Source organism: Mustelus asterias, chromosome 12, assembly GCF_964213995.1.
Source record: "Mustelus asterias chromosome 12, sMusAst1.hap1.1, whole genome shotgun sequence".
Classification (NCBI taxonomy): domain Eukaryota; kingdom Metazoa; phylum Chordata; class Chondrichthyes; order Carcharhiniformes; family Triakidae; genus Mustelus; species Mustelus asterias.
This window is the reverse complement of record NC_135812.1, coordinates 62,568,706-62,596,400: the sequence shown is the minus strand read 5'-3', so window position 1 is coordinate 62,596,400 and position 27,695 is coordinate 62,568,706. Positions and strand designations below refer to the sequence as shown.

The window sequence follows — 27,695 nt, the reverse complement described above, 5'->3', positions numbered from 1 at the left end:
TTGTACTTTGTAACAGCATTTAAGAGTCAACCATGTTGCTGCGGGTCACATGTAGGCCGGACCATGTTTTTTTTCATTTTTATGGGACGTGAGCATCGCTGGCTGGGTCAGCATTTATTGCTGGTCCCTAACAGCACTCTGTCTCAGAAGGCATTTGAGAGTCAACATATTGCTGTGGAGTCACATGTCGGCCAGACTGGATAAGGACAGCAGATTTCCTCCGTTAAAGAACATTAGTGCAATAGCTGAGTTTTTATGTCAATCGACAATGGTTTCATGGTTATCATTAAACTTTTAATTCTAGATTTTTATTGAATTCAAATTTCACCATTTGCTGTGACGGGACTTGAACCTGGGTCCCTAAATCTTGCTCTGGGTCTCTGCATTACTAGTCCAGTGACGATGCCACTGCATCACTGCCTCCCCTGTGGTAGAATCATAGAATAAGGACAACAGATTTTCTTTGTTAAAGGACAAAGGTGAACCAGATGTATTTTTATGACAATTAACATTGGTTTTGTGGTCACCATTAGTCTAGCTTGTAATTCCAGATCGATTAATTGAATTTAAATTCCACCAGCTATCGTGATTGGATTGGAGCCTATATCCCCACAATATATATTTTTTAAGATATATTTTTGATTGACAAGAGACTTCAGGGTTATGAGGTGATCAACAAGAAAGTGGATGTACGGTAACAGTCAGATCAGCCATGATCTTATCAAATGGAAGAGCAGGTTCAAAGGACTGAATGGCCTACTCCTGCTCCTAATTTTTATTTTCTTGTGTGACTTGCCAAATCAATTTGACCGTTTCTACTTTTAACCCCTATTGCCACAGGCATCAGATCTGGATGGTGAAATTGATTTATCTACTTGCTACAATGTGACTGAATATCAGGTCCAGCGCAACTATGGCTTCCAAATCCATGTAAGTTGATGCTTTTAAATGATGTTGAAAATTTATACTGACTTGACATGTACTTCAGTGTGTTGTTATCTTCCTGCTGCAATTTCTGATGCATTGCTATGGCTTACACTAGTACTGAGATTTGTTTTTGAGTCTGAAACATGCCCTCGTTGTAATTTGTTTTTGTATGTAATGAAAGCTTGGAATAATATAGCACAAAAGGAGGTAATTTGACTCATTGTGCCTGTGCTTTGAAAGAGTGATCCAGCTAATCCCAGCCCCTGCCATTTCCACATTGCCTTGCAAATTTTTCCCCTTCAGGAATTTATCAGATTCCTTTCTTTAAAAAAAAAAGTATTATTGAATCTCACCTTTCAGTGTTGTTTTACTATCAATAGATTGAAACACCCCATTTTGAGACTGAATTAGGATTCTTTTTAACCTTCCACTCACCAGTAACCCCAGTTTGTTGTTGCTGTTTGATTTAATCTATTTTTTTCTTACAATGGTGTATTATATTTCCTCCGATCAAGCTGATTGTGCAATGAATTTTGGCAGTGCAAGACTAGCTGCTTGTATGATGTGACCGTAAAGACATACAAACCATTCCCAGCTTTGATTCTTGGATTTAACTGAGTTAGTTGATCTCATCTTTCCTTTACATAAAATTACATAGAATATACAATACTGAAACTTGAAATTCATCCCAACTAGTTTCTGTTGGTAGTTAGTTCACACTAGTCTGCTCCCATTCATATAATTACAGGAAGGGGAAAGGATATACTGATAGGATATGGTGGAGCAAGATTGGAGGAAGTTCATGTGAAGAAAAACACAACCATGGACCTGCTGAACTCAATGGCCTGTTTCTGTGCTGTAAACTCTATAATATTATGTAATCTGCATCCACCACCTGTTCAGGCATTCTAGATCGTCGCAACTTGCAATTTAAAAAAATTCTCACCTCTGGTTCATTTGCCAGTTACCTTAAATGCCTGTTCCCTGGTTACTAATCTTTCTGCGGCAGGAAATGGTTTTTGCTTATTAAAATCATTCATGATTTTGAACACCTATTCAGTCTTCTTAACCTTCTTTCCTCTAAGGAGAACAAGCCCAACTTCTCTCATCTCTCCATATAACTAAAGACCCTGTTACCAATCCCTTCTGCACCCTTCGATGACCTTGGCATTGATCCTGGATTCACTGTAAAACTAATGCATGTGACAATAAAATCAATATTCCAGTTAATGCTCTGATTTATAAAGGCTTAGTATGAATTCCATGTCTTTGTACTCAAAGGCCCAGATTTTCACAGAGTTGAAGGACAACACAAATCATTTAAAAATGGCAGGCAGGACCCAATTCCGGTATTCCTGCCCAATTTTGGCACCCCAATTTTCACCTCTGGGATAAGGGTGTGAGCACCAGCACCCTGCATTCATGACCTGGCAGGCTCTGTTATGGCTTCTCTTGGACTCCCACAATTTTTGTCAAGTTGGGCAAGTTTCTCCATGACTCCGAGGAGTCATGACCCATAGCTTGGATTTGGCAGCTATATAGAAACATAGAAACTAGAAGCAGGAGTAGGCCATTTGGCCCTTCGGGCCTGCTCTGCGATTCATTTTGATCATGGCTGATCATCGAATTCAACATCCTAATTCCCCCTTCCTCCTACATCCCTTGATCTCTAGCTCCAAGAGCTATATCTAATTTCTTCCTGAAATCAAACAATGTTTTGGCCTCAACTACATTCTGTGGTAGTGAGTTCCACACATTCAGCATACTCTGGGTGAAGAAATTTCTCCTCACCTCAGTTCTAAAAGTTTTACCCCTATCCTCAAACTATGACCCTTAGTTCTGGACTTCTCCACTATTGGAAATTTTATAAGTTTCTGAGATCCCCTCACTCTTTTAAACTCCAGTGAATATAATCCTAACTGACTTAGTTTCTCCTCATATGACAGACCTGCCATCCCAGGAATCAGCCTGGTAAACCTTCGCTGTACTCCCTCTATAGCAAGGGCATCCTTCCTCAGATAAGGGCACACACTACTCCAGGTGTGGCCTCACCAAAGCCCTATATAATTGCAGCAAAACATCCCTATCCCTATACTCAAATCTCCTCGCTATGAAGGCCAACATACCATTTGCCGCCTTTACTGCCTGCTGTACTTGTGCACTTACTTTTGGTGATTGATGTACGAGGACTCCAAGGTTTCGTTGAGTATCCACCTCTCTCAATTTGCACCCATTCAAGTAATAATCTGTCTTCCTATTATTCCTACCAAAGTGGATAGCCTCACATTTATCCACATTATACTACATCTGCCATGCAGATGCCCATATACTCAGCCTGTCCAAATCATACTAAAGCATCTCTGCATCCTCTTCACAGATCACCCTCCCACCCAACTTCGTATCATCTGCAAACTTGGAGATAATACATTCAGTTCCCTCTTCCAAATCATTAATATATAATGTGAATTGTTGGGTTCCTAGCACAGATCCCTGCGGAACCCCACTAGTCACTGACTGCCAATCAGAAGACCCATTTATGCCAACTCTTTGCTTCCTATCTACTAACCAGCTTTCTATCCATCTCAAGACATCACCTGCAATCCCATGTGCTTTAACTTTACATACTAGTCTGTTATGTGAGACCTTGTCGAAAGCCTTCTGAAAGTTTAAATAAACCACCAACTGGTTCTCCTCGGTCAACTCTACTAGTTACATCCTCAAAAAATTCCAATAGATTTGTCAAGCATCATTTTCCTTTTGTAAAGCCATGTTGACTTTGCCTGATTATACCACTGCCTTACAAATGCCGAGTTATGAAATAGACTCTAGTAGCTTCCCCAGTACCGATGTTAGGCTCACTGACCTATAGTTCCTGTTTTCTCTCTACCTCCCTTTTTGAATAGCAGGCATACATTAGCTACCCTCCAATCTGTAGGAGCTATTCCAGAGTCCAAAGAATTTTGGAAAATAAGCACCAATAAATCTACTACTTCCAGGGCCACTTCCTTAAGTATGCTGGGATGAAGATTATCAAGACCTGGAAATTTATCCACCTCCAATCCCATCAATTTCCCCAAAGTCATTTCTCTACTAATGCTGATTTCCTTCAGCTCCTCACTAAAACATATTTCTCTCAACACTTCTGGTACATTATTCATGTCTTCCTTTGTGAAGGCTGAAGCAAAGTTCAAATTTAATTCTACAGCCTAATTCTATATTCCCCGTTATGAATTCTCCCATTTCTGACTGTAAGGAGCCTACATTTGTTTTTGTCAATTTTTTCTCTTTACGTATCTATAAGAAACATTTACAGTCAGTTTTATATTCCCTGTTAGCTTACTTTTATACTCTATTTTTCCTTCTTAATCAATCCCTTGGTCCTCCTTTGCTGAATTTTAAACTGCTCCCAATCCTCAGGCCTATTGCTTTTCCTTGCCAATTTGTATGCTTCCTTCTTGAATCTGATACTATCTCTAATTTCCCTTGCAAGCCATGGTTTGGCCACAATTCCCTTACCACTCTTGCACCAAACAGGAATAAATAACTTCGGAGTTCGCCTATTCGTTCTTTAAATGTCTGCCATTGCCTGTCCACTGTCTTTCCTTTCAGTAATGTTTCCCAGTCCATCATGGCCAATTCATGCCTCATACCATCATAGTTACCTTTGCTGAGATTCAGGACCCTGGTCTCAGAATCAACTACGTCATTATCCACCTTGACAAAGAATTCTACCACATCATGGTCACTCTTCTCCAAGGGTTCTCTGACAACTAGGTTGCCAACTAATCCTTTCTCATTGCACAACACCCAGTCCAAGATGGCCTGCTCTCTTGTTGGTTCCTCAATGTATTGCTCCAGAAAACCGTCCTGTATGTACTCCAGAAATTCCCCATGTCTACTCATGACTCTTCCATGCCCATTTGCCCACATACATTATGTACAGAGACAATGAATGCTATGTTATCAATGACATCAGTGGAACACCTTGGGGGGAAAACATGCACTGAATTCTTGGGATAAAACTGGTGTTCATACACCCCCAAAAATCTAATAATCAACAAAAGAAGCTCTAAGCATTTTACATCTCTTAATCTTGTGCAAGTAACAATTCAGATATTGATAACTCTTCAGCCGAGTCAACAGGATTACCACAGAGGTGATCCTTTTATTAGACTGGGCTCTCGGCTAAGCATGCATAAGAAGAGCCTTTTAACCTGGCCAACCCTGTGACCTCTGATCCTCCAGAGGCAACAGGCCAAGCTCCATCAACACATTACCAACCAACCAACCCCCCCAAAGCCAGCCCAGGTTGGAGATTGCATCACTTGGGCCACTTTCTGCTAATGTGGATGCCAGTGCTTCTGTTTATCAAACGAAATATCCATTTTGCCTTTTTAACAGCCATGTCAACTTGTCCTTCCACCTTCAAGGATTTTAAGAATTTGTATACGTACACCTCCCAATTCTCTCTGTTCCTGCATCCCCTTTAAAATTAACATGACCAAGAAAAAGTATTTTTTTAGTATCCACTGTAGTAGATTTATTTTTAAAATAATGAAACAGTCACCCAGCATCTTAAAAGAAAAAATGTCTAGGGGAGAGTGAAAATTGTACATGTTGGGCATAAAACAATCACATAACTCATAAGGACTTTTCCTTGGGAAAAATTCAACATCTTGACCTCTAGAGAGACCCATTCTGCTGAAGTCACCAGCTGAGAATCCCAGAGTGGCTTCAGTGACTTGCTGTGAAGAAAGAGCAAGTTTCTGAGAAACAGATCCAAGCCTTTTGTGATTGTTTCCTCCAATATTAAATAAATACAAAGTGCATTCCTCTCTTAAAGGAGCTAGGTTCTCTATTTGTTAATAACTTTGGAAGATAACAAGATGTGTATTTAAGTGCAAGTCCACTGCCTGTGGTCTGTGTTGTGGTAGATGTGGTATTTACTTCTATCTCTTGCTGCAATCATAATTGCTTGTGTGTTTAGAGTGTCATCATGAACAGAAAGTAAGATGCAGTCAATGAGTTCAAGAATTTTTTTTAAAATGGCAGATGTATTTCTTGAAGTTTCACAATAGCTCATAGCATTAATATATTGTACCATGCCACAATATTGGATTAGAAGAAGCTACATCTTGCAATAAAACAAAGTCACTGCTACATCTTTCAGTCTGTGCCAGATAGCTCTCTTGGTCAACATAAAGAAGCTCTCCTGAAAGTGAGTCCTTGCACCCTACAAACTAAAAGTGAGCTCTGAAAAGCTCACTTAAATTACTTAGCAACTTATTGTTGCTCCAGATTAGAGTCCTGTACTTGTTGCTGTAATTTTCTCATTGGAAATTATATGAGTGGTCTCCTTTCCTTCTACTCATCAGATAATGAAAGGATAATTACTGTGCCAAGAGTGTGTGACTTGAGCTACAATCTGGAGATCGGGTTTACTTAAAAATACTTACATGTTAGTAAACAAGGAACAGAGCAGGTTCTTCTAGATTTGCAACATTTTCACTGGTAACTACTTATTCCACAAATAGTAAACATGATGTGTTAACCTTCCAAATGACATTGAACTTAGCTTAGCATCTGTAACAAAATTTTATATAAAAAAGACTAAACCTCTCCATGGAGTCTTCGGATGCACAACTCTACATGGCTGCAATGCAGCAAAACAGATGAATTCCTGGACTGGTCAAAAGTCTGCCAAAATTATTTTTTGTCTGGGTGTAAAGCTGTGTTAACCACTTCACAGAAAAGTACCAATTGGACAACAACTATTTTCAGGTTACATGGCTTGGATTTTACAGATGATGAAAATCTGTTGGACTGGGATCTTGCGGTTTAAGGTTAGCAGTGAGCTCTAGTTCTGGAAGCAGGTTCCTGAAAGTGTTTCCTGTCCCACCTGCATTTAAAGCGCCATTAACATTGTCTGATAATAGCTTACATATTCTAACATCTGGCTTTCCCAGCCAGTGTCTTGAGTCACACAACATATACTTGTAACAGAGATTTATTGTTGGGAACTCGCAAGTTATGTTAAATTCCTCAACTATTTAAGATAACTAACTGGCTTGACTGGAGTTTACAGGAAAGAACAATGCACTGGCATTTTCGATAATACAGATGATATCTCATCTTACAGACCCAGGAAGCTTTGTTTACCCTTTCTGCAATGACTGCTGGTATCCGACGCAATTGGATGCAGGCACTGATGAAAAATATCCGTCCTTCAACAGCTCCGGATGTTGCCAGGTAAGGACGTGCTTTGCTGAAATATTTAACTATTGTTTCTTATGCAGATTCTGTAGCACTTCATTGCAGCAAGTTCTGTGTAAATGTGTTATTTAACTGAATAGTCTATCTGAATTTGAAATGATTTTATAGTTCAAATAGATTTGATTTCAAATATTATTTCTTGGTAAAAGCAAAACACTGGGTGCTGAAATAAAAAACAAAGTGCTGGAAAATCTCTGTTCTCAGAATCAGAGTCGCATTGGACGCAAAAACTCTGCTTCTCCACTGATGCTCTCAGACCTGCTGAGATTTTCCAGCACTTTCTGCTATTATTTTTTAGATACTGTTGATGCTCCTTAGTTGTTTCTTAGCTGTGTCTCATTAGCATTGTGGAAGTGCCACAAACTAAAGCAAATGTATCCAAAATATTATATGTAGATTACTGTTTATTTTAAGGAATTTCAATCTGATGATTTTGTTCCATTAGCTTACCAGAAGAGCAATGTGCTGTGATGCTCCCAGATACAACTCCACATTATGATAGCAAATCAGACTCTCCATCCTCTGAAACGTCTTCTGTGGATAAGGAGACAGGGCAGAGAAAAAGCCGAGCACGTGAAAGGAGGAGAGAGGGCAGATCAAAAACTTTTGACTGGGCAGAATTCAGGCCAATAGCACAAGCCTTAGCACAAGAGAGAGCAGCAAAGACAGATTTATGTGACAACCTGAGCGATTGGGAACGGACTAAACGGCGTGAGGAACGTAGAAAAAGATATGAGGCTGTGACTGGAACAGTGGGCTCAAGTTCAGCTGATGCAAACAGGATGGAATTTGAACCGTCAAGTTCCCCGCCGCTGCTGGATCGGAGGCAAAAGATGCACGATGAAATTGAAGAGCACTGGCAACAGGTAGAACGGACACCCATCAGGGAAGAACGGCGGGTTCCTCTGGCAACTGTACTGCCAAGTTCACAAACATCACAAATGGACAAACTACTGGAGACCCATACAAAAGAGGTAGGCAAAAATTAGTTATTCACCATTGGAAAAAGGACCCAAGTGATTCTCAAATCTCATGTAATCACTCACTCTTGGGCTTGGGTGACTCAAAGCATGGTTACCAATGGTGGAGTGGAGGAAGATGAAATGCAGAAAAGGCCAGAGTCAAAGGAATGAAGGGTTTGGAGGAAGGGATGATTTTATTGCTGAAAGTGGATACAGAGCTGGGGATGCACAAGCCGCTAAAGTGACTTAAACAGGATGAGAATTTTAAATTTAAGGCATTGAAAGGGCAGGCCCACTGCAAGTCATGAGGATAGGGATGATAGACAATTGGAACTTGGTGCAGAATAGGATATGGAGTTTTGGATGACCTGACATTTACAGAGGGTCAAGGATGGGAGACAAGCCAGTCAAGCATTGGAATAGTTAAGTCTAAGTGAAAAGGGCAGTGGTGAGTGGCTACAATCGTGATGGGGGTGAAAGTATCCAGTCTTTGTGACTGAGAGGATATAAGATTGGGAACCTCAATTTGGAGTCAAGTAGGACTGAGCTTGTGAACAGTCAGGTTCAAGCCGAGACAGTAATCATGGCGGAAGACGGGGAAAGGGCTGGAATCATTGCAGTGTTTGATGTTTGTGGCAGTATTGAGATTTATGGAGGAAGTTATAACTTGCAAGGAATAATGAATGAAGAAAAATGTGTCCAGCTTCTAGCCACCAGCACCATGCTTGTTTAGACCTATATTAAAATGAGATGCACTGCAGTTTAGCTACCAGTTGAGTTATCCTTGTGTCATTATACACACACTTTTTCACCACATGATACTCCCTCTTAATATTCGCAACACTTAAGACACCAGTCTGTGTATTATAAAGTATAAAACATGTCTGTGACCGTGTTGAAGGCAGTGGTTTAACATCAAGGTTCTGCTCAATTTCATTGGTTGGCAGCACAGTCAAGTTCCTGCCTTGTAACTAACTCACTGCCAACTACTTCTTAGCCTAAATACACAGTTTATTGAAAGGCGTTCGCCAGACAACACACCCATGTTTTTCAGTTACTCAAATGATCGTAGTTCTGTTTCAGGTACTAGTCAGCTGTGGATTGAAATCCCCACCGGAATGCTGCATCAGAAATTAGGTATGCTTTCCTAGCCACATCCCGAGAACATGTCATTTATGCCAAATGATTTGGCTGTCCTGGCCAATTGTTGATTGTCTCCTAGCCCATGTGCCAACTAAGTTAAAGGGGTTTGTTGATTAGTGAGGGAACAAAAGTTGACAACACTGAAGGTTTTCAAAAACAGGTCCCACAGTGAAAGAAAGAAGGCAAACACTAAAGCACTCTCTGGATGCTGTTAGAATTCAAGATTTCTACCAACATGCTTCACTTGTATCAGTAACCAGGCAGGTCCACGCCTCCTATATATGACAATGTAATAACTATATGTGAAATACAGGATTAGTATGCTGCAGGATTAAGTACATAAGAACTAGGAGCAGGAGTAGGCCATCTGGCCTCTCCAGCTGGCTCCGCCATTCAATAAGATCATGACTGATCTTAACCTTGACTATTTACTGTAACGATTTGCAGAATATCAATCACACACTACTGATTACTTCAGTAGTTGAGGAGCAATGCCACTCTTATCAGGTTAAAGTCACAAATCAAATTGTCAGCAAGAGGTGATTTATATAAAAAATAAAATAAACTGCAATCCTAGCACTTGAAATTATTTCCAAAAAAAAATCTCTCAGCCTTTTGAAATTCTTGAAACAATCTCCAGAGTCCACCAACTGAAACTTGGGTAAATAAATCCTCAGTACAATTACAGTATGGTGTTCCACCTCACCAATGTGAATTAGAAAATGGCCGGACTGAATAAACCTAAATTAGGATTTGCAAACCCATTCCAGTTATGTTTTCCGTTCCTTTTGAAGTAAAGAACGGTTTCTTTGAAGAACAAAGAGTTGAGTTAAGCTTTTTGTTTCAAGGTTGTCTGTCGATCGTGAGGCAAGAATTTTTTTCTCACCTTCCATCAAGATATCCTCGGTGGTTCAGCCAAGTTGAAAAAGTCTTTGTCATCTCCTCACAATGGTGATTTAAATACATCATTTACAATATTAAGCAAATTATTCTAGCCTGATGTGGTTATGTATTACTCTAAACAGAGTTGGGCAGTCCCCTCTTTGTAGCTCAATGCTCGCTCCATACAGAAAATTCAGGATTGCTCCTACTCGGGCTGTCGTATCAAGACACAGGCATTCAGAAGGAGCAAATGTAGTTCCATTTACAAATAAATAAATAACTAAACATGTTGGTCCAGCTACAACTTCAGATTGAACAAATATTCTAACACGATGCAGGGCAGAGGTTCATTTTATCAGTACTGAAATGTGAACCCAAATTCCTGTCCCGGAAATGGATACTATCAACTTCATCAATTAAGAACTTTTTTCATCTTTGTTCATAACACGACTGCAAAGAGGCCTAAATTGAGTGTCTATTGTAGATCACACTTTGTAATTTAATCCTTTCAGCAAAAAGTTACAAATACATTGAGGGATAGAAAACAATATGCAGTTTGTCCCTTGACTTGGAACTGGAAATTTACAAGCAGTTTCCAATCAGACAGCATGATCAGGTGGATGGATATGCTAGGTATTGCATACATCTTTCTGGTATGTTTCTCATTAGAAGGTTCACTGGGTATTCTGCAGCATACTAACCCATTCACTCCATCCACGAAAGTTGTTTGTTTTTAAGAGGGAAATCGGCTTCTTACTGTAAACATAGAATCCCTACAGTGCAGAAGGAGGCCAATTGGCCCATCAAGTCGGCACCGGCTCTCTGTCAGAGCATCTTTCCTAGGCCCACCCTCCCCACCCTCTTCAATACGTATGAACAACATTCTACACAATGTGGCACAACATTCTCACTGTTGCACAATATATCATCTGACTGGTCACAGTCAATGCCATGGGACGTTTTATAGTATGATCATAAGTGTTGACAAAAGCTTGAGTAATAGCTTAACTTGATGTTCCTCCTCGAGTCAAGTAATGATCAATTCTAGGTTAAAGCAGTACAGTTATAGGGCAAACTTCAATTAAATCAGGAATATTTTACTCTGGTAACAGATTTTGGTATTTATTTTAGCATGTAGTTCTATATATATTTTGAAATATTTTTGTTAATGATGTGTGGAATTGCCCTCTGGATTTCCACTGAGTGAGTCCACTGAGATACAGCCCTGTGCTGTGTCATAGAGCATGTTCTGTAGCCTTCCATCACTATATCATCTCTTGCTAACAATTCCACTTACCAGCCATAAAGGCTAAATAGTTTTAATTTGCTCTCAAGTCACTTTGTGATCATCCATCAGGAGACAATGTTCACTTGGCTTAATGATTTCGACCTCTTTCTCCCCACAACACCTTAACTTAGGCCTAATAGTTATAAATGTTTGGAATGCAAATGAGAGAGAGCATAATAACTCCTAATTGTACCTCCATAAAACACGATTCATTATTTCACTGTAGCTTGAAGAATTGAAAACCCAGTTGGAGCGCTGCCAGCAGGAATTGATAGACACACAGAAATATAGGGTGGAGCTCGAAGCCCAGCTGAAGGCTAGTATGGAACGTGAGCAGCAAATCCGTTCTGGGTACATCTCCCAGGTAAGAAAGGCCCTGTTCTGTATAGGCATATCTTCCTTTTGATGTGTAGAAAGTGCTACATCCTGTATGAACCCTTTGCATGTTTTGTGAACTGACAACTTACCTGAATTTTTTTTAATGCATGGAATGCTGCATGACAATTGAAGAACTGATGAATCATTGGTGCTTTTATTCTATTAATAGCATCTTTTAATGTTTAAGGGGAAAGTAACCTCAGTAATGAACCATATAGAGGGGAATTTTGATGAACATTTTTAGTGGTTCTTTTATTAGTTTCAGAAAGAAACAACCAAATATAAACCTAGCCAGCTAGGGACTACTTTTGAGTTCAGATGTAAAACTGGCAATGTATGGCAAATCATTAATGGCATATATGTGAATTTGACGACTGGTTGACTTTGTGACTTGAGAGCAAAGTTTGTGTGGCTTAAAAATATTCAAACACTAGGGAGAGAAGTTTACAATTTCTCTTGAGTTTATTTCCACTGTTACTTCTGCTTTGTCCCATTCTACCAACATCAGATTCTTGGCAGGATGGCCTTTGTTTATCATTGAAGAGAAATAGGGAAAGAGTTTAGAGCGTGTTAGGTTTTGATATGTTATAACGCTCCTGTGAATTGTTCAGGACTGTTTGTACACTAATGGAATCTGAACTAGTGAAAGATAGAATAGAAATTAATGCTGTCTAAAAAGTCAGTACTTTGTCCATTAACTTTGTCCATAAATCGAATATTAGGACTATAGCTTCGTCTAACCCTTTGACATGGTTCAGTTTTGTTAAAAACACCGCTTACTGCCTGAAATAGGTATCTACAGATGAGTACAGAAAATGTCTATCATGGAACAATTCTGGCAGTTGATAATCTTGGAGCGTAATTAAATTTCAACCTTTTGATTAGTTAACACTGTTCCCTCTTTGAAGTGAACATCAAAGAAATCCAATTCAACAAAATAAACGAAGATCTTGGCTCACAAATAATACCACAGTATTGTTTATTTCACACCTGTGGATGGATCTCAAATTCACATTTACCGTGCACATAGTGATTGAGAGCCCTCCTTGTAAGTGAAATGAACTTAGCTAGCAGTGTCCCTCAGTTGTAACTATTAACGCTCCCCTCCCAGAGCATATGTTTCAAGGGAGGGAGAGATTTATGCTGTCGACCTTGTATGTCCTGTTAATTGCATGGGATAATAACAAAACATTAACCAAAGTTATTTTGAACATTTAAGGTTTGATAAGGCAAAGCATAAAATTGTAACGAGGATGTTTTTTGAGAATAATTGAGAGAAGCTTGCGAGATGGATAGAGGAGATGTTACTGATACGGTTGCATATCTGTGTTTTAAAACTGGATTACTGTAGATTTTTTCATGCTTCTACCTCAGATCAATGTCATGGTGATTCACAACTCCCCGTGCCTTCAAGTCTATCTTGACTAGCTCTGCTATCTAATAAATGCTCAATAATGTGCCTGGAGATAATAAACAGAAAATAAAATCTGTTTTTTTTTTAAAGCTATTGGGATTATTATTCTGTATCCACAACATCTCTCTCCAGTCCTTGATCAGAAATGGAACAAAGGATCAGACCTTATGATAGGGCGGCATGGTGGCACAGTGGTTAGCACTGCTGTCTCTCAGCGCCAGGGACCCGGGTTCAATTCTGGCCTCGGGTCACTGTCTGTGTGGACTTTGCACATTCTCCCCACGTCTGCATGGGTTTCCTCCCACAGTCCAAAGATGTGCAGGTTAGGTTGATTGACCATGTTAAATTGACCCTAGTCTCAAGGGATTAGCAGGGTAAATATATGGGGTTATGGGAATAGGGCCTGGGTGGGATTGTGGTCGGTGCAGACTCGATGGGCCGAATGGCTTCCTTCTGCACTGTAGGGATTCTATTCTATAAATCAGAGATTTATACTATCCAACAAATCAAACAGTGATAATAGTAGACATTCTATTATCTATCTCCAAAAGGAACACAAGTTATGATTTAAATGCTTATATATAACTTAGTAGATGGCAAATCACTTTCCTCATATTTACCTATTGTATCAACTAGCTATTGAAATCTAGTCAACTGGACAGAAATCAAATGACTATTCTTTCCATTTTATGTCCCTGAAATTGTTGTTAATTCTTGTTTGAATTTTGTAATTAGATATTTTGTATCCTTCCCTCACCTCTCCATGGAAAGCATAATAAACTTTGCTATATACAACTTTATAAACTCATTTATTGTGCCCTGAATTAAAAGAACAGCTGCCAAACCAAAATAAGTTTAAGTTTTTAAGTTTATTTATTAGTCACAAGGAGGCTTATGTTAACACTGCAATGAAGTTATTGTGAAAATCCCCTAGTTGCCACACTCCGGCGCCTGTTTGGGTACACAGAGAGAATTTAGCATGGCCAATGCACCTAACCAAAGATGCTACCCCATTTTGATGACAAATATTAAATGCTATTGATAGAGTAATCCTGCCTTATAATCATATCTGTCAACTAGTTAAGAGTAGCTGACCCAAATGGAAAACTTGTTCGAAGAGTGACATGTTGGTAATAACCTATTGACAATGTTAAAGTGGGATTGTTAAGAATACAATTTGTGCCATAATAGAAGAGTTAATGCTCTAGTTGGATGAGCTTCAATGGGCTGAAAATTTTCTTTTGTCCTGAAATTCCTAACTTGAAGTTTGCAACATTCCAAAAGAGATTTTAACTTGACTGATGAGGGTCTCTGACCATGTTAGTGAATAAGGACTTAATTTCTCCTATGATTGATCTTAAAAGTAATGGGGCCAAGCATAACCTGGCCTGTTTGCAAAGCTTTAAGGAGGAAGCAAGATGTTTGTTACAGTATAAAAGAAGTTTGAATTATTTAACAATAGATTTCAATTCTTTTGGAATATATATTTAAGAAGATTGTTGTCATCAGGTGAGGGATGGATGGAATGGCTCCACTCCTTGTTTAAGTATAAAGATTTTTTTAAGAAAGGATAAACATGTCTTTTCTCAGTATTTAACTGTTTGAATGCTGTGATCATAAAAGACACGATCAGACAGGTTTTCTTGAGCTCTAAAAATAAAAGTTTTTATCTCAACCTGGTCTAGGTAAAGATAATTTTTTTAAAAACACTTCATCTTTCACAGGCATGCACACTCGGAAGTTCACAGATCACAGAGTGGGATGTGGGGATAAATTAAGTAATTTAAAGTCCAGTAAAATTAGAGAGGTATACGGCTCTTGAAGGTTGCTGACTTCAGGCTGAACTTGGACTGCTGTTTTTGGCATTGAGGCAGTTTGAAGCTCTAGACAGATTACTCGTGTTTTTCTGGAGGCAACAGTGGTGGGTTGCGTTCTCTTTAAAATGTCTTTCTGCAACACTTGAATAGTCCAAATCAACAGATAGCGTTCAGCTTGCAAGTTGGATAAAGATATGCTAATGAGCGGGGGAAGGAACCCATTCCGGGTCCTATTCCTTCACCGTCTCAGTTGCTTGTGTCTAAATCTGAAGCGGAAATAGGTGCTTAAGGGTTGGCTTGTCACCTGACCTCCTCTCTCCCAACTGCCCCCTAACACAAAAAATGATCATGGCTAATGTATTCCAATTATCTTGATTAGATCATGATAGGGAATTCCCCTCTCAGCCAAGGTCCCATTGTCCAGGTGATTATGTCTAATGGCTTGCCTCCAGCTAGTTGAATGGCCAGCTGAATGGATGCTTTGCTAATGGGATAGAAGATGGCCCCATGCATTCATTTTCAAAATCATTTTTCCTGGTCTAGCTTTGAAAATAGTTTGTCTCCTTTCTAATTTTGGAATGTACACGGTATAGTGATGCAAATATGCAGCCATCTTTGACTAATCACAGGTCAGTGGGATGTGGCTTTAAACTTAAACAAAAACAAATTGTGAATTTCCAGTCAATTAATACATTTTTTATATAAAACATGTTTTCACAACAATAGCATTAATTATTGTGCCCCATAACTATATCTAGTTCCTAAAGTGAGCTTTACTTTCAGTTTTTCTTCTCAATCTTCATGTGTGAATCCAATTGTCGCAATTCAGCTGCATACGTTCTAATTTTAATAGAGGAGCAGAATAAATTGAGTTTTTCCCACTACATTTTTCTTCTTTTGTTCTCTTGCAGCTGTTGATTCTTTTGTTAGATGTTCTATCAGACTTCATTCATGAATCTAGTATTGATAGGCTTTTTTGACATTTGGACAGAGGAATGACATTCAAATTAAGGATATCCTCAGCTAATGTTCCACAATGGCAACCATTTGTGTTTGTATAAGCATCTTTAAGGTAGTATATCCCAAGGTGCTTCATGAGAGCATTATCAAATAAAATATGACACAAAGCCTCATAAGGAAATATTAGGGCAGATAGCAAAAAGCTTAGTTAGAAGTGGTAGGTTTTAAGGAGCATCTTAAAGGAAAAAAATTAAGCAGAGGGGTTTAGGTAGGGAATTTTAGAGCTTAGGGCCTCTGCAGCTCAAGGCATAGCCACCAGTGATTAAAATCAGGATGTGCAAGTGGCCTGAATGAAGGAATACAGATATCTGAGGGCTGGAGGAGATTACAGATATAAAGCGGGGTGAGCCCATATAGCGGGATTTGAAAACAAGGATGAGAATTTTAAAATCTAGGCATTGCTTAACTCTGACCATTGTAGCCCAGTGAGTACCTCTAGAGCTGACGAGTGAACTAGAATTGGTGCAAGTTTAACACGGGGGGTGAATTTTACAGGGGGGGATGGATAATCTGCGCCCAGAGTGAAATATCCACCAGCACCATGGTAACCAGAAACCTGGCTGCTCTACAGTGATACACTGGGGACAGCCTTAATTAATTTAGAGCAAGACCTCCAACTGGAAGGAATTTTCCCACCAAGATCGCTGTTAGCTAGTCTGATTGCCAGGATTGAGTAGGGCCATTGCTAGGACTGCAAGTAGTTCCTGGAGAAGTGTATTAGTCCTGGACTTGTAAATTTGATGGGCCTGCCAGGCAAACGCTTGCAAGAGGGGTGTGAGACCATGTTTTAGAAGACAGAGGGGTTGCAGGGAGACTTAAAGGGAGGTGGGGGGTGCCTCTGATCTTGGGGAGGAGTGGGGGTTGATGCCCCAAAGGAGGTAACCCCAGCCTGCCTCCTCGTAGCCAGTGCAGTGAAAGCCCAGCTGCCCACCTTGCTTTTGCCTTTCCTGCTACACCTATAGCACAAAATGAAATTTAGCCCCGGTAAGGAAGCAGAGGCAGCTGGGTCAGATGGCTTAAATAAGCTTCCTGGACTTGTTGGAGGATGCTAGGGAGGGAGTTTCAAGACAACTCTTTGCAGTAGAAAATGAAGCTGGTGTTATCTTTGTATTCCAGAATGGTCTTGGAATAATATGCAGTTTTGGTAGAGGAGAGCAGGATTCCATAATCCATTTTCCCAATTACAAGCAGAAACCATTGAATGACATTCAGAAGCTGAAGTACTGGTCAATGTTTCTATTTGAGTCTCTCTCTTCGCCGCCGCCCCCCCCCCCCCCCCCCACACACACCATTTTGAGGTCTCTGGTCCTTCATTTATTTTATGATTTCAGGACATGACTGAGTATTCCAGCTTTTGCATTTAAAAATTAATGTGCCAGATCTTGTTGGGGCAAGTTCAGACTAGAATTTTCTGACAAATAAATTGTAAATTATGTTCAGTGATTTCTATGCAGTCTGCAAGTGCGACCCCAAGCTTCCAATCACTTGTTATTTTAATTCTCCAGTTTGCTTCCACACTGACCTCCCTGCTTTCAGCCTCCCCCAGTGTTCCACTGAAGTTCAAGGAACAGTGCTTTCAATGTGGCACTTTACTGTCCTGGATTTAATATTGAGTTCAACAATTTCAGTTTGTAATCTCTGCTTTAATTTTGTTCCTTCTTCTTGGCTGGCTTTGATTTTGCTCTTTTTTTTTCACTCTTCCCCCTCCTTACTTGCTCAAAACAAATCCATTTCTAATTTTTCCCAGTTCTGAAAGGTCATTGACCTAAATGTCCACTGATTTCCACTGTTGCGTCTTGAGGGCTGTTTTTCTGCAATCTGTTAACATACGTACTTTCCAGTAATTTACTGGTATGCTCCCTGATACTATGTCAGTCATGAGTATCTGCAGAAACATCAAAAAGAAACCAGAATGGAAAATCTGTAAATATTTATCCAGATTAAAAAGCCAGTCGAGTCAAATGAGGAATTTTGCTTCAAAGAAGCACATTCACGCAAATACAAATTAGTGTTTAAACAGGCTGTGTGGCTGAAAGTAAGTGCTGACCCTTCATGCTGGAGTGTCTCAAATTCCAGCTTCAACTGGTGCCTCTTTCCTCACCCCTATTCCCTGCAACTCCCACCTTCCCAGAGATAGATTTGGAGCTGGATTTTCATTCCCAAAGTGGGTAAATTATGTTATGAAATTTCCTGACTCAGTGGACCTGCCTCGGCTTAAGGAGCTCCTTTTTTTCAAATCTTTGCTTTGGAGAGGCAGGTTTGAGCTAGAGTTGGTCCTGCCGACCCAAGAAGTAAGTCATAGGCAGTCATAGGGAGCCATGGGCTGGGTGAGTGCAGAGGCTGGTTAGAAGGCCCATCTACGTTCTCTGGGATGTTTTAGAAGCTGTTATGCCCTCTTGCCTTCTTGCCCCCTCATACCCATACCAGCTGTCAGTTCACGCACCATACCTCTTGCTACCTCTGTAGCCACCCTTCCAGTATCCACCATGGACAGAACCATGTGGAGCGGAAAAGAAATTACAATCTAATATAGCTCTTACTCCTATGCCCTTGATAGTGGGGGGAAAATCTCTATTCATGCAAACAATTCAAAACTTTTAAGTCCTGTGAATAATCTCTTACACACACAAATTCCTCTTCACACCTCTCATCAAAGACAGCTTCTCCTGTAATGGGCTCTTTAACCAGTCAATCACACAGTGAAGTCAGAATCCCCTTCTGAGATAACTGGAGCTTTAGAAACTTGATCAAACATTCAAATAGTCACTTTCGGAAATGTCAACAAAGACTTCTTTTGAAACTGCATAACTGGATTGTAATACCTTTATCCAATTTACACCAGATGGCCTGTCAATCAAAGCAGTCCAGCAATGTTTTGTCTAAACTCGATGACAGCAGAAGTCTGTTTGTTTCATGTGTAAAGAGAGGGATTTGAAATAAAATTCAGATCAGATCTTATTCACCCTTTAAGAACACTTGCATCTACTCCATCAATCTGTGACTCCCACACTGCTCATTTAGGCCCTTGAAGACAATGGATCATAGAATTCCTACAGTGCAGAAAGAGGTAATTACACCCATCGAATCTGCACCGACTCTTCAACAGAGCATCCTACTCCGGCCCTAACCCCATGTATTTACCCCACTCAAACCCCACACCTTGGGACACTAATGGGCAATTTAGCATGGCCATTCCACCTAACCTGTAGAACTTTGGATGTTGTGTCCCTGTCAGTACCCAGATGCCCCTGGGGAAGCTAATGATCTAACCAGCAGACTGAATCCCAGAGAAAAAGACGAAGCCACTAGAACCAAAATGGAGTCTGTTTGAACTCAGCACTAAGTTCAAATGACCTCGCTGAGTTTGGATTCCCCCCTAGAAATAGGAAGAATGAAGATTATAAAATTGAGAAAAAAGAATTCTGAACTATTTTTAACCATTTTTAAAGAAGAAAAATTAGAACTTCAGTAAAATTTCTCTTATCCGACAGTCCTCCAACCAGAATCCCTATTAACTAGAATCCTGGGGGTCCAGTCTGTTTTTTGATTGCCGATGTCAAACTCACCATCTGTCCTCATGCCAGTCTCAGCCCCTCACTGCTGTGCACCACCATTTCCCACTGGTGCCACTCGCTCTACTTGCATGCTCCTGCGTCTCTCAGAAGACCTCAATATCCACATGATCATCCTGGAGCTTTCTCATTGGATGAAAACTCAGGAGATCATCTCGCATCTCAGTTAATCGTGATTCTGATTAACTTGGAGCATGCCAAACAAGAGATTTTCACATACCGCAGTAAGTTAACATCCTATCCTTTCCCCCTATACTTAGATTTTGATCCATCCCGCATTGGGTTGGTAGTCTTCTATTTCAGTGGGTAAGGTGAGATTTTGGGGGGTCTTTATATGAATTTGGAGAGTTGAATTGATAAATGAATTGTTGCACAGGCATGATGTACATGTCCAAAATTTAGATTATGGGCAGTTCATTGTTAAGGAAAATGGCAAAGCTTGTAAACTCGAGTATGTAGAAATATTCAATATGGACTGAGTTCTAAATGCTCATCTCTCCATTTTCCTGAATATTTAAGACAAAAGTTAATGTTTTCATGCTGCTTACATTAATATGAAATTGAACTTACAAATAGCATATTAGCATTTAATAACAATATTGAGGAACTTTGCTGTTTGTCCCTCAATCTCCATCACTCATGTTTCTTGAGAAACATAAGACACAATTTAGAGGTATTGTGAACAGTGAGGTGAATAGTGATGGTTTTCAAGAGGACTGTCTGGTGAAATGGGCTGATTCATGACAAATGTAATTTAACTCAAAGACGTGAAGTGATATGTTTCAGTAGGAAAATAAAAAGAGGCAATGTGAGCTAAAGGGTACAATTCTAAGAGTGAATAGGAACAGCTGATGATATATATGCATAAATCATTGAAGGTGACAGGGAAGATTGAGAGTAGTTAAAAACCACACTGAATTCTCGGCTTTATAAAGTGATGCCTAAAGTACAAAAGTGGAGGCAGATTCAATTGTAGCTTTCAATTGAATAATAATAATTGGATAATTATCTAAAGATAAAAAATGCAGGTTACAGGAAAAGGGCAGGGGAATTAGGTTGATTGGCCATGTTAAAATTGCCCCTTAGTGTCCTGAGATGCGTAGGTTAGAGGGATTAGTGGGTAAAATATGTAGGGATGTGGGAGTAGGGTCTGGGTGGGATTGTGGTCGGTGCAGACTCGATGGGTTGAATGGCCTCTTTCTGTACTGTAGGGTTTCTATGATTTCTATGAATTTGAGTAGCTGAATTGTTCTTGGAGAGCAGGCATGTACTTGTTGGGCCAAATGGCCTCCTGAGCTATATTCTTTTCTGTAAATATTCTATGATTCTACGCAGTCAAAACTACTGTGTCTATCATGCTATTCAATCCTATTTCTTTGCCTTTATAACTGAGTTAGGAAACGAATCAGCTACAAAAAGAAATATTAAATATACCAGCCATACACAAGTGCAGTGGTTATTATGTAGGTAAACATGGCCACTGTTTTGTGCCCATGGAGATCCCAGAAATAGGTATCAGAGAATAAGAAGTTGCATCTCAAGCAACATCTGATAATTCGTAAAAAAAAAAGTAATAAGTTCCTGTATGGAAAAGCTTCAATGGACCACAGCTTCACAATGCATTATCACAACTATAATTTAAATAACAAAATGCTGTAGATATGGAAATTAGAATTTAATTAATTTACCAATCAGAACCTCAAATAATAAAGTCGGAGATTTTATGCCACTCAGTAAAATTTGTGAAAAAATTATTTCCTGAGATTTGGAGAAGGCCAAATTTGGATGATTGCATGGATATCAGTGATATCCTAAACTGGGGGAGAAAAAATTGCATCTGCCATTGATGCTTACTGACCTAATTCACTTCTCTTCGTCTTGTCTGCGGAGATTAAAATGTTGAAGTGATGGTTGTAATCAAGTTGCAAAATTTTCTGCCATGTGGATAATATTTTTGAAACTTGATTTATATCTAAGTAAAATGTTTCACACTCAATTATGTCTAATTTGTTTTATTGTTTCTTTTATCCCATGAGTAAAATCGTATCAAGTGAAATTAAATGCAATAAAAATCTGTTTAGCAGTTTTATTACTGTCTTCTACACCTATGGGGAAAGAACAGGATGGAGACGATTGAAAAGTATTTACAACCTAAACATGGGCAATTCAGTCCAATGGGTCACCTTGCTTCATCAAAGCCTGTCAGCGTTCATTTTTGCTATTTATAACAAAATTATAACATGCATTATATTTTTAAGATTTTGCTCTAAGTGAGAAAGCAATATTTCCTCCAGGTTATGTGTGACGCTGCATGATATAAAATGCAAATTTATCTTTGGCCTACAGCTGAAAATTTTTAAATCATTTTGAATAAAAGATGATATAACTGGGATTAAAATGTTCTTGTTGGGTGGTTTCTAATCCTTGCATGCACACTTTACTGTGGAAGAGTTGGCATCACTCCCTCAAGTTCAGTTATTAAGAATGATTAACTTCTATATCCTCTTATTTATTTCTTTTAACCTTTCAAAAAGAGATTTCATATAAACACAAAAGACTGATTACCTCATTGGGAACTAGCTTGGAGGAGTTTTTTGGATCCCTGCTGTTAATTAAGCTAGTCCAGACTTGGTAAAATGGCACAATCACCTGAGGTTAAACACTCACTCAGCTGCCTGTCACTACAGGATTCAATACTCCACCCAGCTTGTTTCCTGATCTCATCAGCACAATTTAAGCAGATGAATTTAACAAAAAGAAATGCATGGATGTTGAAGTTGCAATTCTTGTAATTTATGTCCTGACCTCACCACTTTTAAAGATGGTTTTCCCTGCTCCTATGTAAATTTGAAATGCAAAACAGTTACTGCAAGTTGCAGTTTCTTCACGTTGCCTTCACATTCTGCTTCTTTTCCTGATATATCCATCGTGTCTATCCCTTTTCGTCTAGAATTTACATGTTGACTAAGCATCTACAGTCTTCTGGGGTTCAGAATTCCTAAGATTCACAACATTGAGTGAGGGGAATGGCTTACTCCTCCTGATTCATATGTTCATATTAAGGGATAGAAGGGCAACTAGAGTTGAGGCTACAATCAGATCAGCCATGATCTTATCAAATGGCTGAGAGGGCTCGAAGGGCCAAATAGACTATGCTTCCTAATTTGTATGTTTGTAATAATGTGTTTATTAGTCACAAGTGAGGCTTACATTAACACTGCAATGGAGTTACTGTGAAATTCCCCTAGTCGCCACACTTTGGCGCCTGTTCGGGTCAATGCACCTAACCAGCACGTCTTTCAGACTGTGGGAGGAAACTGGAGTACCCAGAGGAAACCCACGCAGACATGGGGAGAACGTGCAAACTCCACACAGACAGTGACCCAAGCCGGGTTCCTGGCGCTGTGAGGCAGCAGTGCTAATCACTGTGCCACCGTGCCACCCATGAGTATTTCTGAGTATGAGTATTTCTCCTCTTTTCAGTCCTAAATGGCCAATCCCTTATGACCCCTAGTTCTAGATTCACCAATCAAGGGCAAACAGCCTCTCAGCATTTACCCTGGCAAGCCCTCAAGAATCTTCTACATTTCAATGAAATCACCTCTCATTCTTTTAAACTCCAGCGAATATAGACCCATTCCACTTAATGTCGTCTCATAGGATGGCTACCTCATTTTCAGAACCAATCCATTGCACCTTTGTTGCCTTTCGGGCATACAGTTCTCCTTAAGTAAGGAAACTAAGGCAGGTCATGGTACTACAGGTGTGGTTTCACTAAAAACTTAGTATATTTGCAGCAAGGCTTCCTTACTCTTATACTTCAACCCCCTTACAATAAAGGCTAACTTGGCATTTGCTTTTCTTATTCCTTGCTTTATCCCCAATGTTAACTTTCTGTGATTCATGTACAAGGACCTCAAAATCCCTCTGAAAAACCAAAATTTATTAATTTCTCACCGTTTTTTAAAAAAATACTTGTTTTTCTATTCTTCCTACCAAAATGGATAATTTAAACTTTCCCCTGTATACTCCATTTGCCACCTTCTTGTACAATCACTATATTTGTGTAATGTCTTGCTAAATGAATAAATACCAAAGTGGAATTCTGTTTATTTTCTCAGGTTTTGGCATACTTTTGTTATTCAGTTATTTATATCTTGAAGACTGTTAAATTGATATTTTATTTTTGAGTGTTTGAGTAGTTTGATTGCTTAAGTTTGACTTAGCCCTCTGACTGTTGTTTAGTCCATTGTGACATTGTGCCATTGTTGAAAGAGAGAATGTGGCATTCATTAGCTTTTGGATTTATGTTTGCCCAATCCTGTAGCGCCATCGGCGTTTTGCTCCATTCTGACTTTGTTGCGGTTGTTTACTTAAAATTTTGGCAAAGATTGAATTTTATCAACTTCAACGTGATTTTAAGTTTTCTTCAGTGTTGGCTAAAGGAACATTTGTCCAGTTTTGTGCCCAAATTCTAATTCAAACGTTGCAAGTCTCATGAAGACCCCTCATTCACCCCTAACATCAAGCCTCAATCCGAGCTGCAACCCACAAAGGGCAGTCACAGGTTTCTGTACGGTAGTTCCATATTTCATTAAAAAAACTTTCCTGAAGATTTATGATATTCAGTTTCAGTTCCACAGGCATCAACTGCCCACCCATAGCTCACTCCAATTAGTGTCAGACTGTCTCCTATTTTGTTAAGGCATTATGGCCATGCCTCCCAGTAATACCCACACAAATGCATTGCCCAACCACAGTCAGTACTTTTTCTTTCTTGTTGGGTGATGAGTGGATTATCTAATTGTCTGTATGCAGAAAGCAAATATATGAAATAAAGGCTGAAGATTTAAATAATTTATGTGGAAGAAAATTAATTATGTATTATTTTTGGGTCAAATGGCATTAAAGTAAATTATTTTCATATTGTTTGGGGAGAACAGAACTTTATCTACAGATTTGGGCAACAGTGAAGAAAATAATGGAGCACAGAGTTGAATTAGATATAGCTCTTGGGGCTAAAGGAATCAAGGGATATGGGGGGGAAAGGGGGGGATCAGGATATTGAATTTGATGATCAGCCATGATCAAAATGAATGGCGGAGCAGGCTCAAATGGCCCACTCCTGCTTCTAGTTTCTATGTTTCTAATTGAATGTGAAAAATTCATTACTTATAATTTATTTCCCTTAAGCATTAGATTTGATATGGTGGATGAGAAGAATTCCATAGATGATTAAATTTTAAAAAGCTGGGCAGATAAATTTGAAGTATAGATGGAATACTTTTTAATGTTCAGTAACGAAAAGATAAGATCACCCTTTTTAATATTTTAAGTTGACGTGATTTGGAAATGGCAGTAATTATTTGAGCAGCAAAGGGGCAGTTTAGAAGCAGAGGTAAGTTGGATGGGGCAAAGTGAAGCTCCATTTATATCCCATGGTTACTAAAAGCAACCTGGTTTAAAGTTGAATGGTATTCTCTACAGTCTCAAATTTTCAATGAAATTGGGCATCTGGATCTTTTTCCTATACATTAGCATTGACCCGTTGTAGGTCATATTGTAGAGGAGGAGGCATGGTTGAGTAGCTCAGCACTAAACTAATTTGGGAAAATGTTTGACAAAATTGTGCTAATTGAGTCAAATGTTGCAGTCCGGAAGTATATGCAAGTATAAGATTTTTAAAATACATCGGAAATATGGACTTTCTCCTCACCTTTCCCTGCTTCCAATATTTCAAACTCTAAACTTGCTGCAATGTCTGTACCAAACTCAACAGTAGTTTGATGTGGCAAAGGCAGTGGATTTTTTTTGCCATGTTTCAAGCTTTGTGATTTTAAAACAGCTAGCTGAATTACAGTCATTTTGGATTACCTCCTTGATGGATCACACTGCTTCCATGATCACCCTTTATAATATTACATTTCTACTGTGTGCTCAAAACTGGGCACAAAGGCCGGGTAGGTTAGCCAGAAGTTAAAACTATGACTTGACCATGTGCCTTAATGTTGCTCATATTCGTGCCATCTCTAAGACTGCCTACTTCGACCTTTGTAACGTCACTCTCACCCGGCTTTGCCCGTGTCTCAGCTCAGCTGTTGCTGAAAATGTCTTTGTTCCCTCTAGACCCAAATATTCCAATGCATTATTCTGTCTGGTCTCTGCCTATGTCTTAACATGCAGCAAGTGTTTGCTGACCTAATTGACTCCCAGTCAAGCAACATCTTGATTTTAAAATTCTCATCCTTGTTTTCAAATCCATCCAGAGCCTGCCCCTCCTAATCATTATAATCTCCTCCAACCCCACAATCTTAGCGATATCTGCACTCCTCTGATTCTGGCCCCTTTTGCACTCCTAATCAGGGGATTGTTCGACCATTGGTGGCTGTACTTGGGTTCCAAGGTTTGGAATTCCTTCCTTACACCCCTCTACCTCTCTCACCTCCTTTTAAGGCATTTTTAAAAACTTTGTCATCCTTTCACAGTTTTGGGTATCTGACCTAATATTTCCTTAGGTAGCTCATTATAACGCTCCTACGTAGTGCCTTGAAACATTTCATTATGTTAAAGGCTAAATAAGTGTACGTTTTGTTGTTATGCACAAATTCTACCAACCACCTTGCTCTAAGCAGATTTGCCAATTTCATCAATGTGAGCATCTTATCAGGAGTACACCAAAAAACCAATGTCATCTATTGATGGCATTGTTTTTTTGATATACTCCTGATATGATGCTTCCCACTCAACAAGCTTTCCTCATTGACCGATGAAGTACTATCCACTTACTTCTGCAATCATTAGTACTGAAGACTTGTACTCCAGAACTTGCTGTGCCCCAAGCCAAGCTGTTCCATTACAGTACCCTGCCACCGACCCATCAGTGTAGAATGTTGCTCAGGTATGTTCAAAGCAGGACAGTCCAATCCAGCCAATTACTGTCTAACAGTGTATTCTTGATCATCAGTAAAATGGTGGAAATGGTCACTAACAGTGCTATCAAGTTACACTTGCTTAGCAATAACCTGCTCACATGCTCAGTTTGGATTCCACCAGGGTCACTTAGCTCCTGACCTCATTGCAGCCTTGGTTCAAACATGGGCAAATGAGCTGAATGTCAGGTGAGATGAGAGTAACTGCCCTTAACACCAAGTCAGCAATTGACTGAGTGTGACATCGAGGAGCCCTAGCAAAACTGGAGCCAATGGGAATTGGGAAAAATCCTCCACTGGTTGGAGCCATATTTGTCACCTCAGTTCCAGGACATCACTGCAGGAGTTACTCAGGGTAGTATCATAGGCACAACCATCTTCAGCTGCTTCATCAATGACTTTCCTTCCATCATAAGGTCGGAAGTGGGGATGTTTGCTGATGACTGCACAATGTTCAGCACAATCTGCGGCTCTGCAGATACTGAAGCAGTCTATATCCAAATGTAGCATGACCTGGACATTTTTCAGGCTTGGGCAGAAAAGTGGCAAATAACATTCATGCCTCAAGTCAAATGCCAGGAAATGACCTTCTCCAACAAGAGAGAATCTAACTATCCCCCTTGATGTTCAATGACATTACCATTGCTGAATCACCCACTATCAACTTCCTGGGGGTTACTGTTGATCAGAAACAGAACAGGAGGCTAGGAATCCTGCAGTGAGTAACTCGCACCTGACTCGCCTGAAGCCTGTCCGCCACTGACAAGGCACAAGTTAGGAGGGTGATGGAATACTCTCCACTTGCCTGGATGAGTGAAGAAGCTCGACACCATCCAGAACAAAGCAGCTCTCATGATTAGCTCCTCATCCACCCCTCCACCGATGAACAGTGGCAGCAGTATGTACCATCTACAAGATGTACTGTGGGAACTCATCAAGGCTCCTTAGACAACAGCTTCCAAACCTTCGACCATTACTATCTAGATGGTTAAGGCCAGCAGACATATGGGAACACCCCCACTTGGAAGTTTCCCTCCCAAGTCGCTCACCATCCTGACTTGGAAATATATTGCCATTGTTTCATTGTCAC

The 27,695-nt window shown here is 39.7% G+C and overlaps 1 protein-coding gene across 3 annotated transcripts in view; it reads left to right on the top strand.

The window, feature by feature from the left end:
* Nucleotides 1–27,695, top strand: part of mpripb (myosin phosphatase Rho interacting protein b) — a 401,247-nt gene that overhangs the window by 323,874 nt on the left and 49,678 nt on the right. For all 3 annotated transcript variants that reach the window (XM_078225341.1, XM_078225339.1, XM_078225340.1), the window contains 4 exons: nt 841–930; nt 7,067–7,176; nt 7,646–8,174; nt 11,702–11,839. In XM_078225341.1, coding sequence (XP_078081467.1) covers nt 841–930; nt 7,067–7,176; nt 7,646–8,174; nt 11,702–11,839 — 867 coding nt within the window. The remainder of the gene's footprint in view (nt 1–840; nt 931–7,066; nt 7,177–7,645; nt 8,175–11,701; nt 11,840–27,695) is intronic.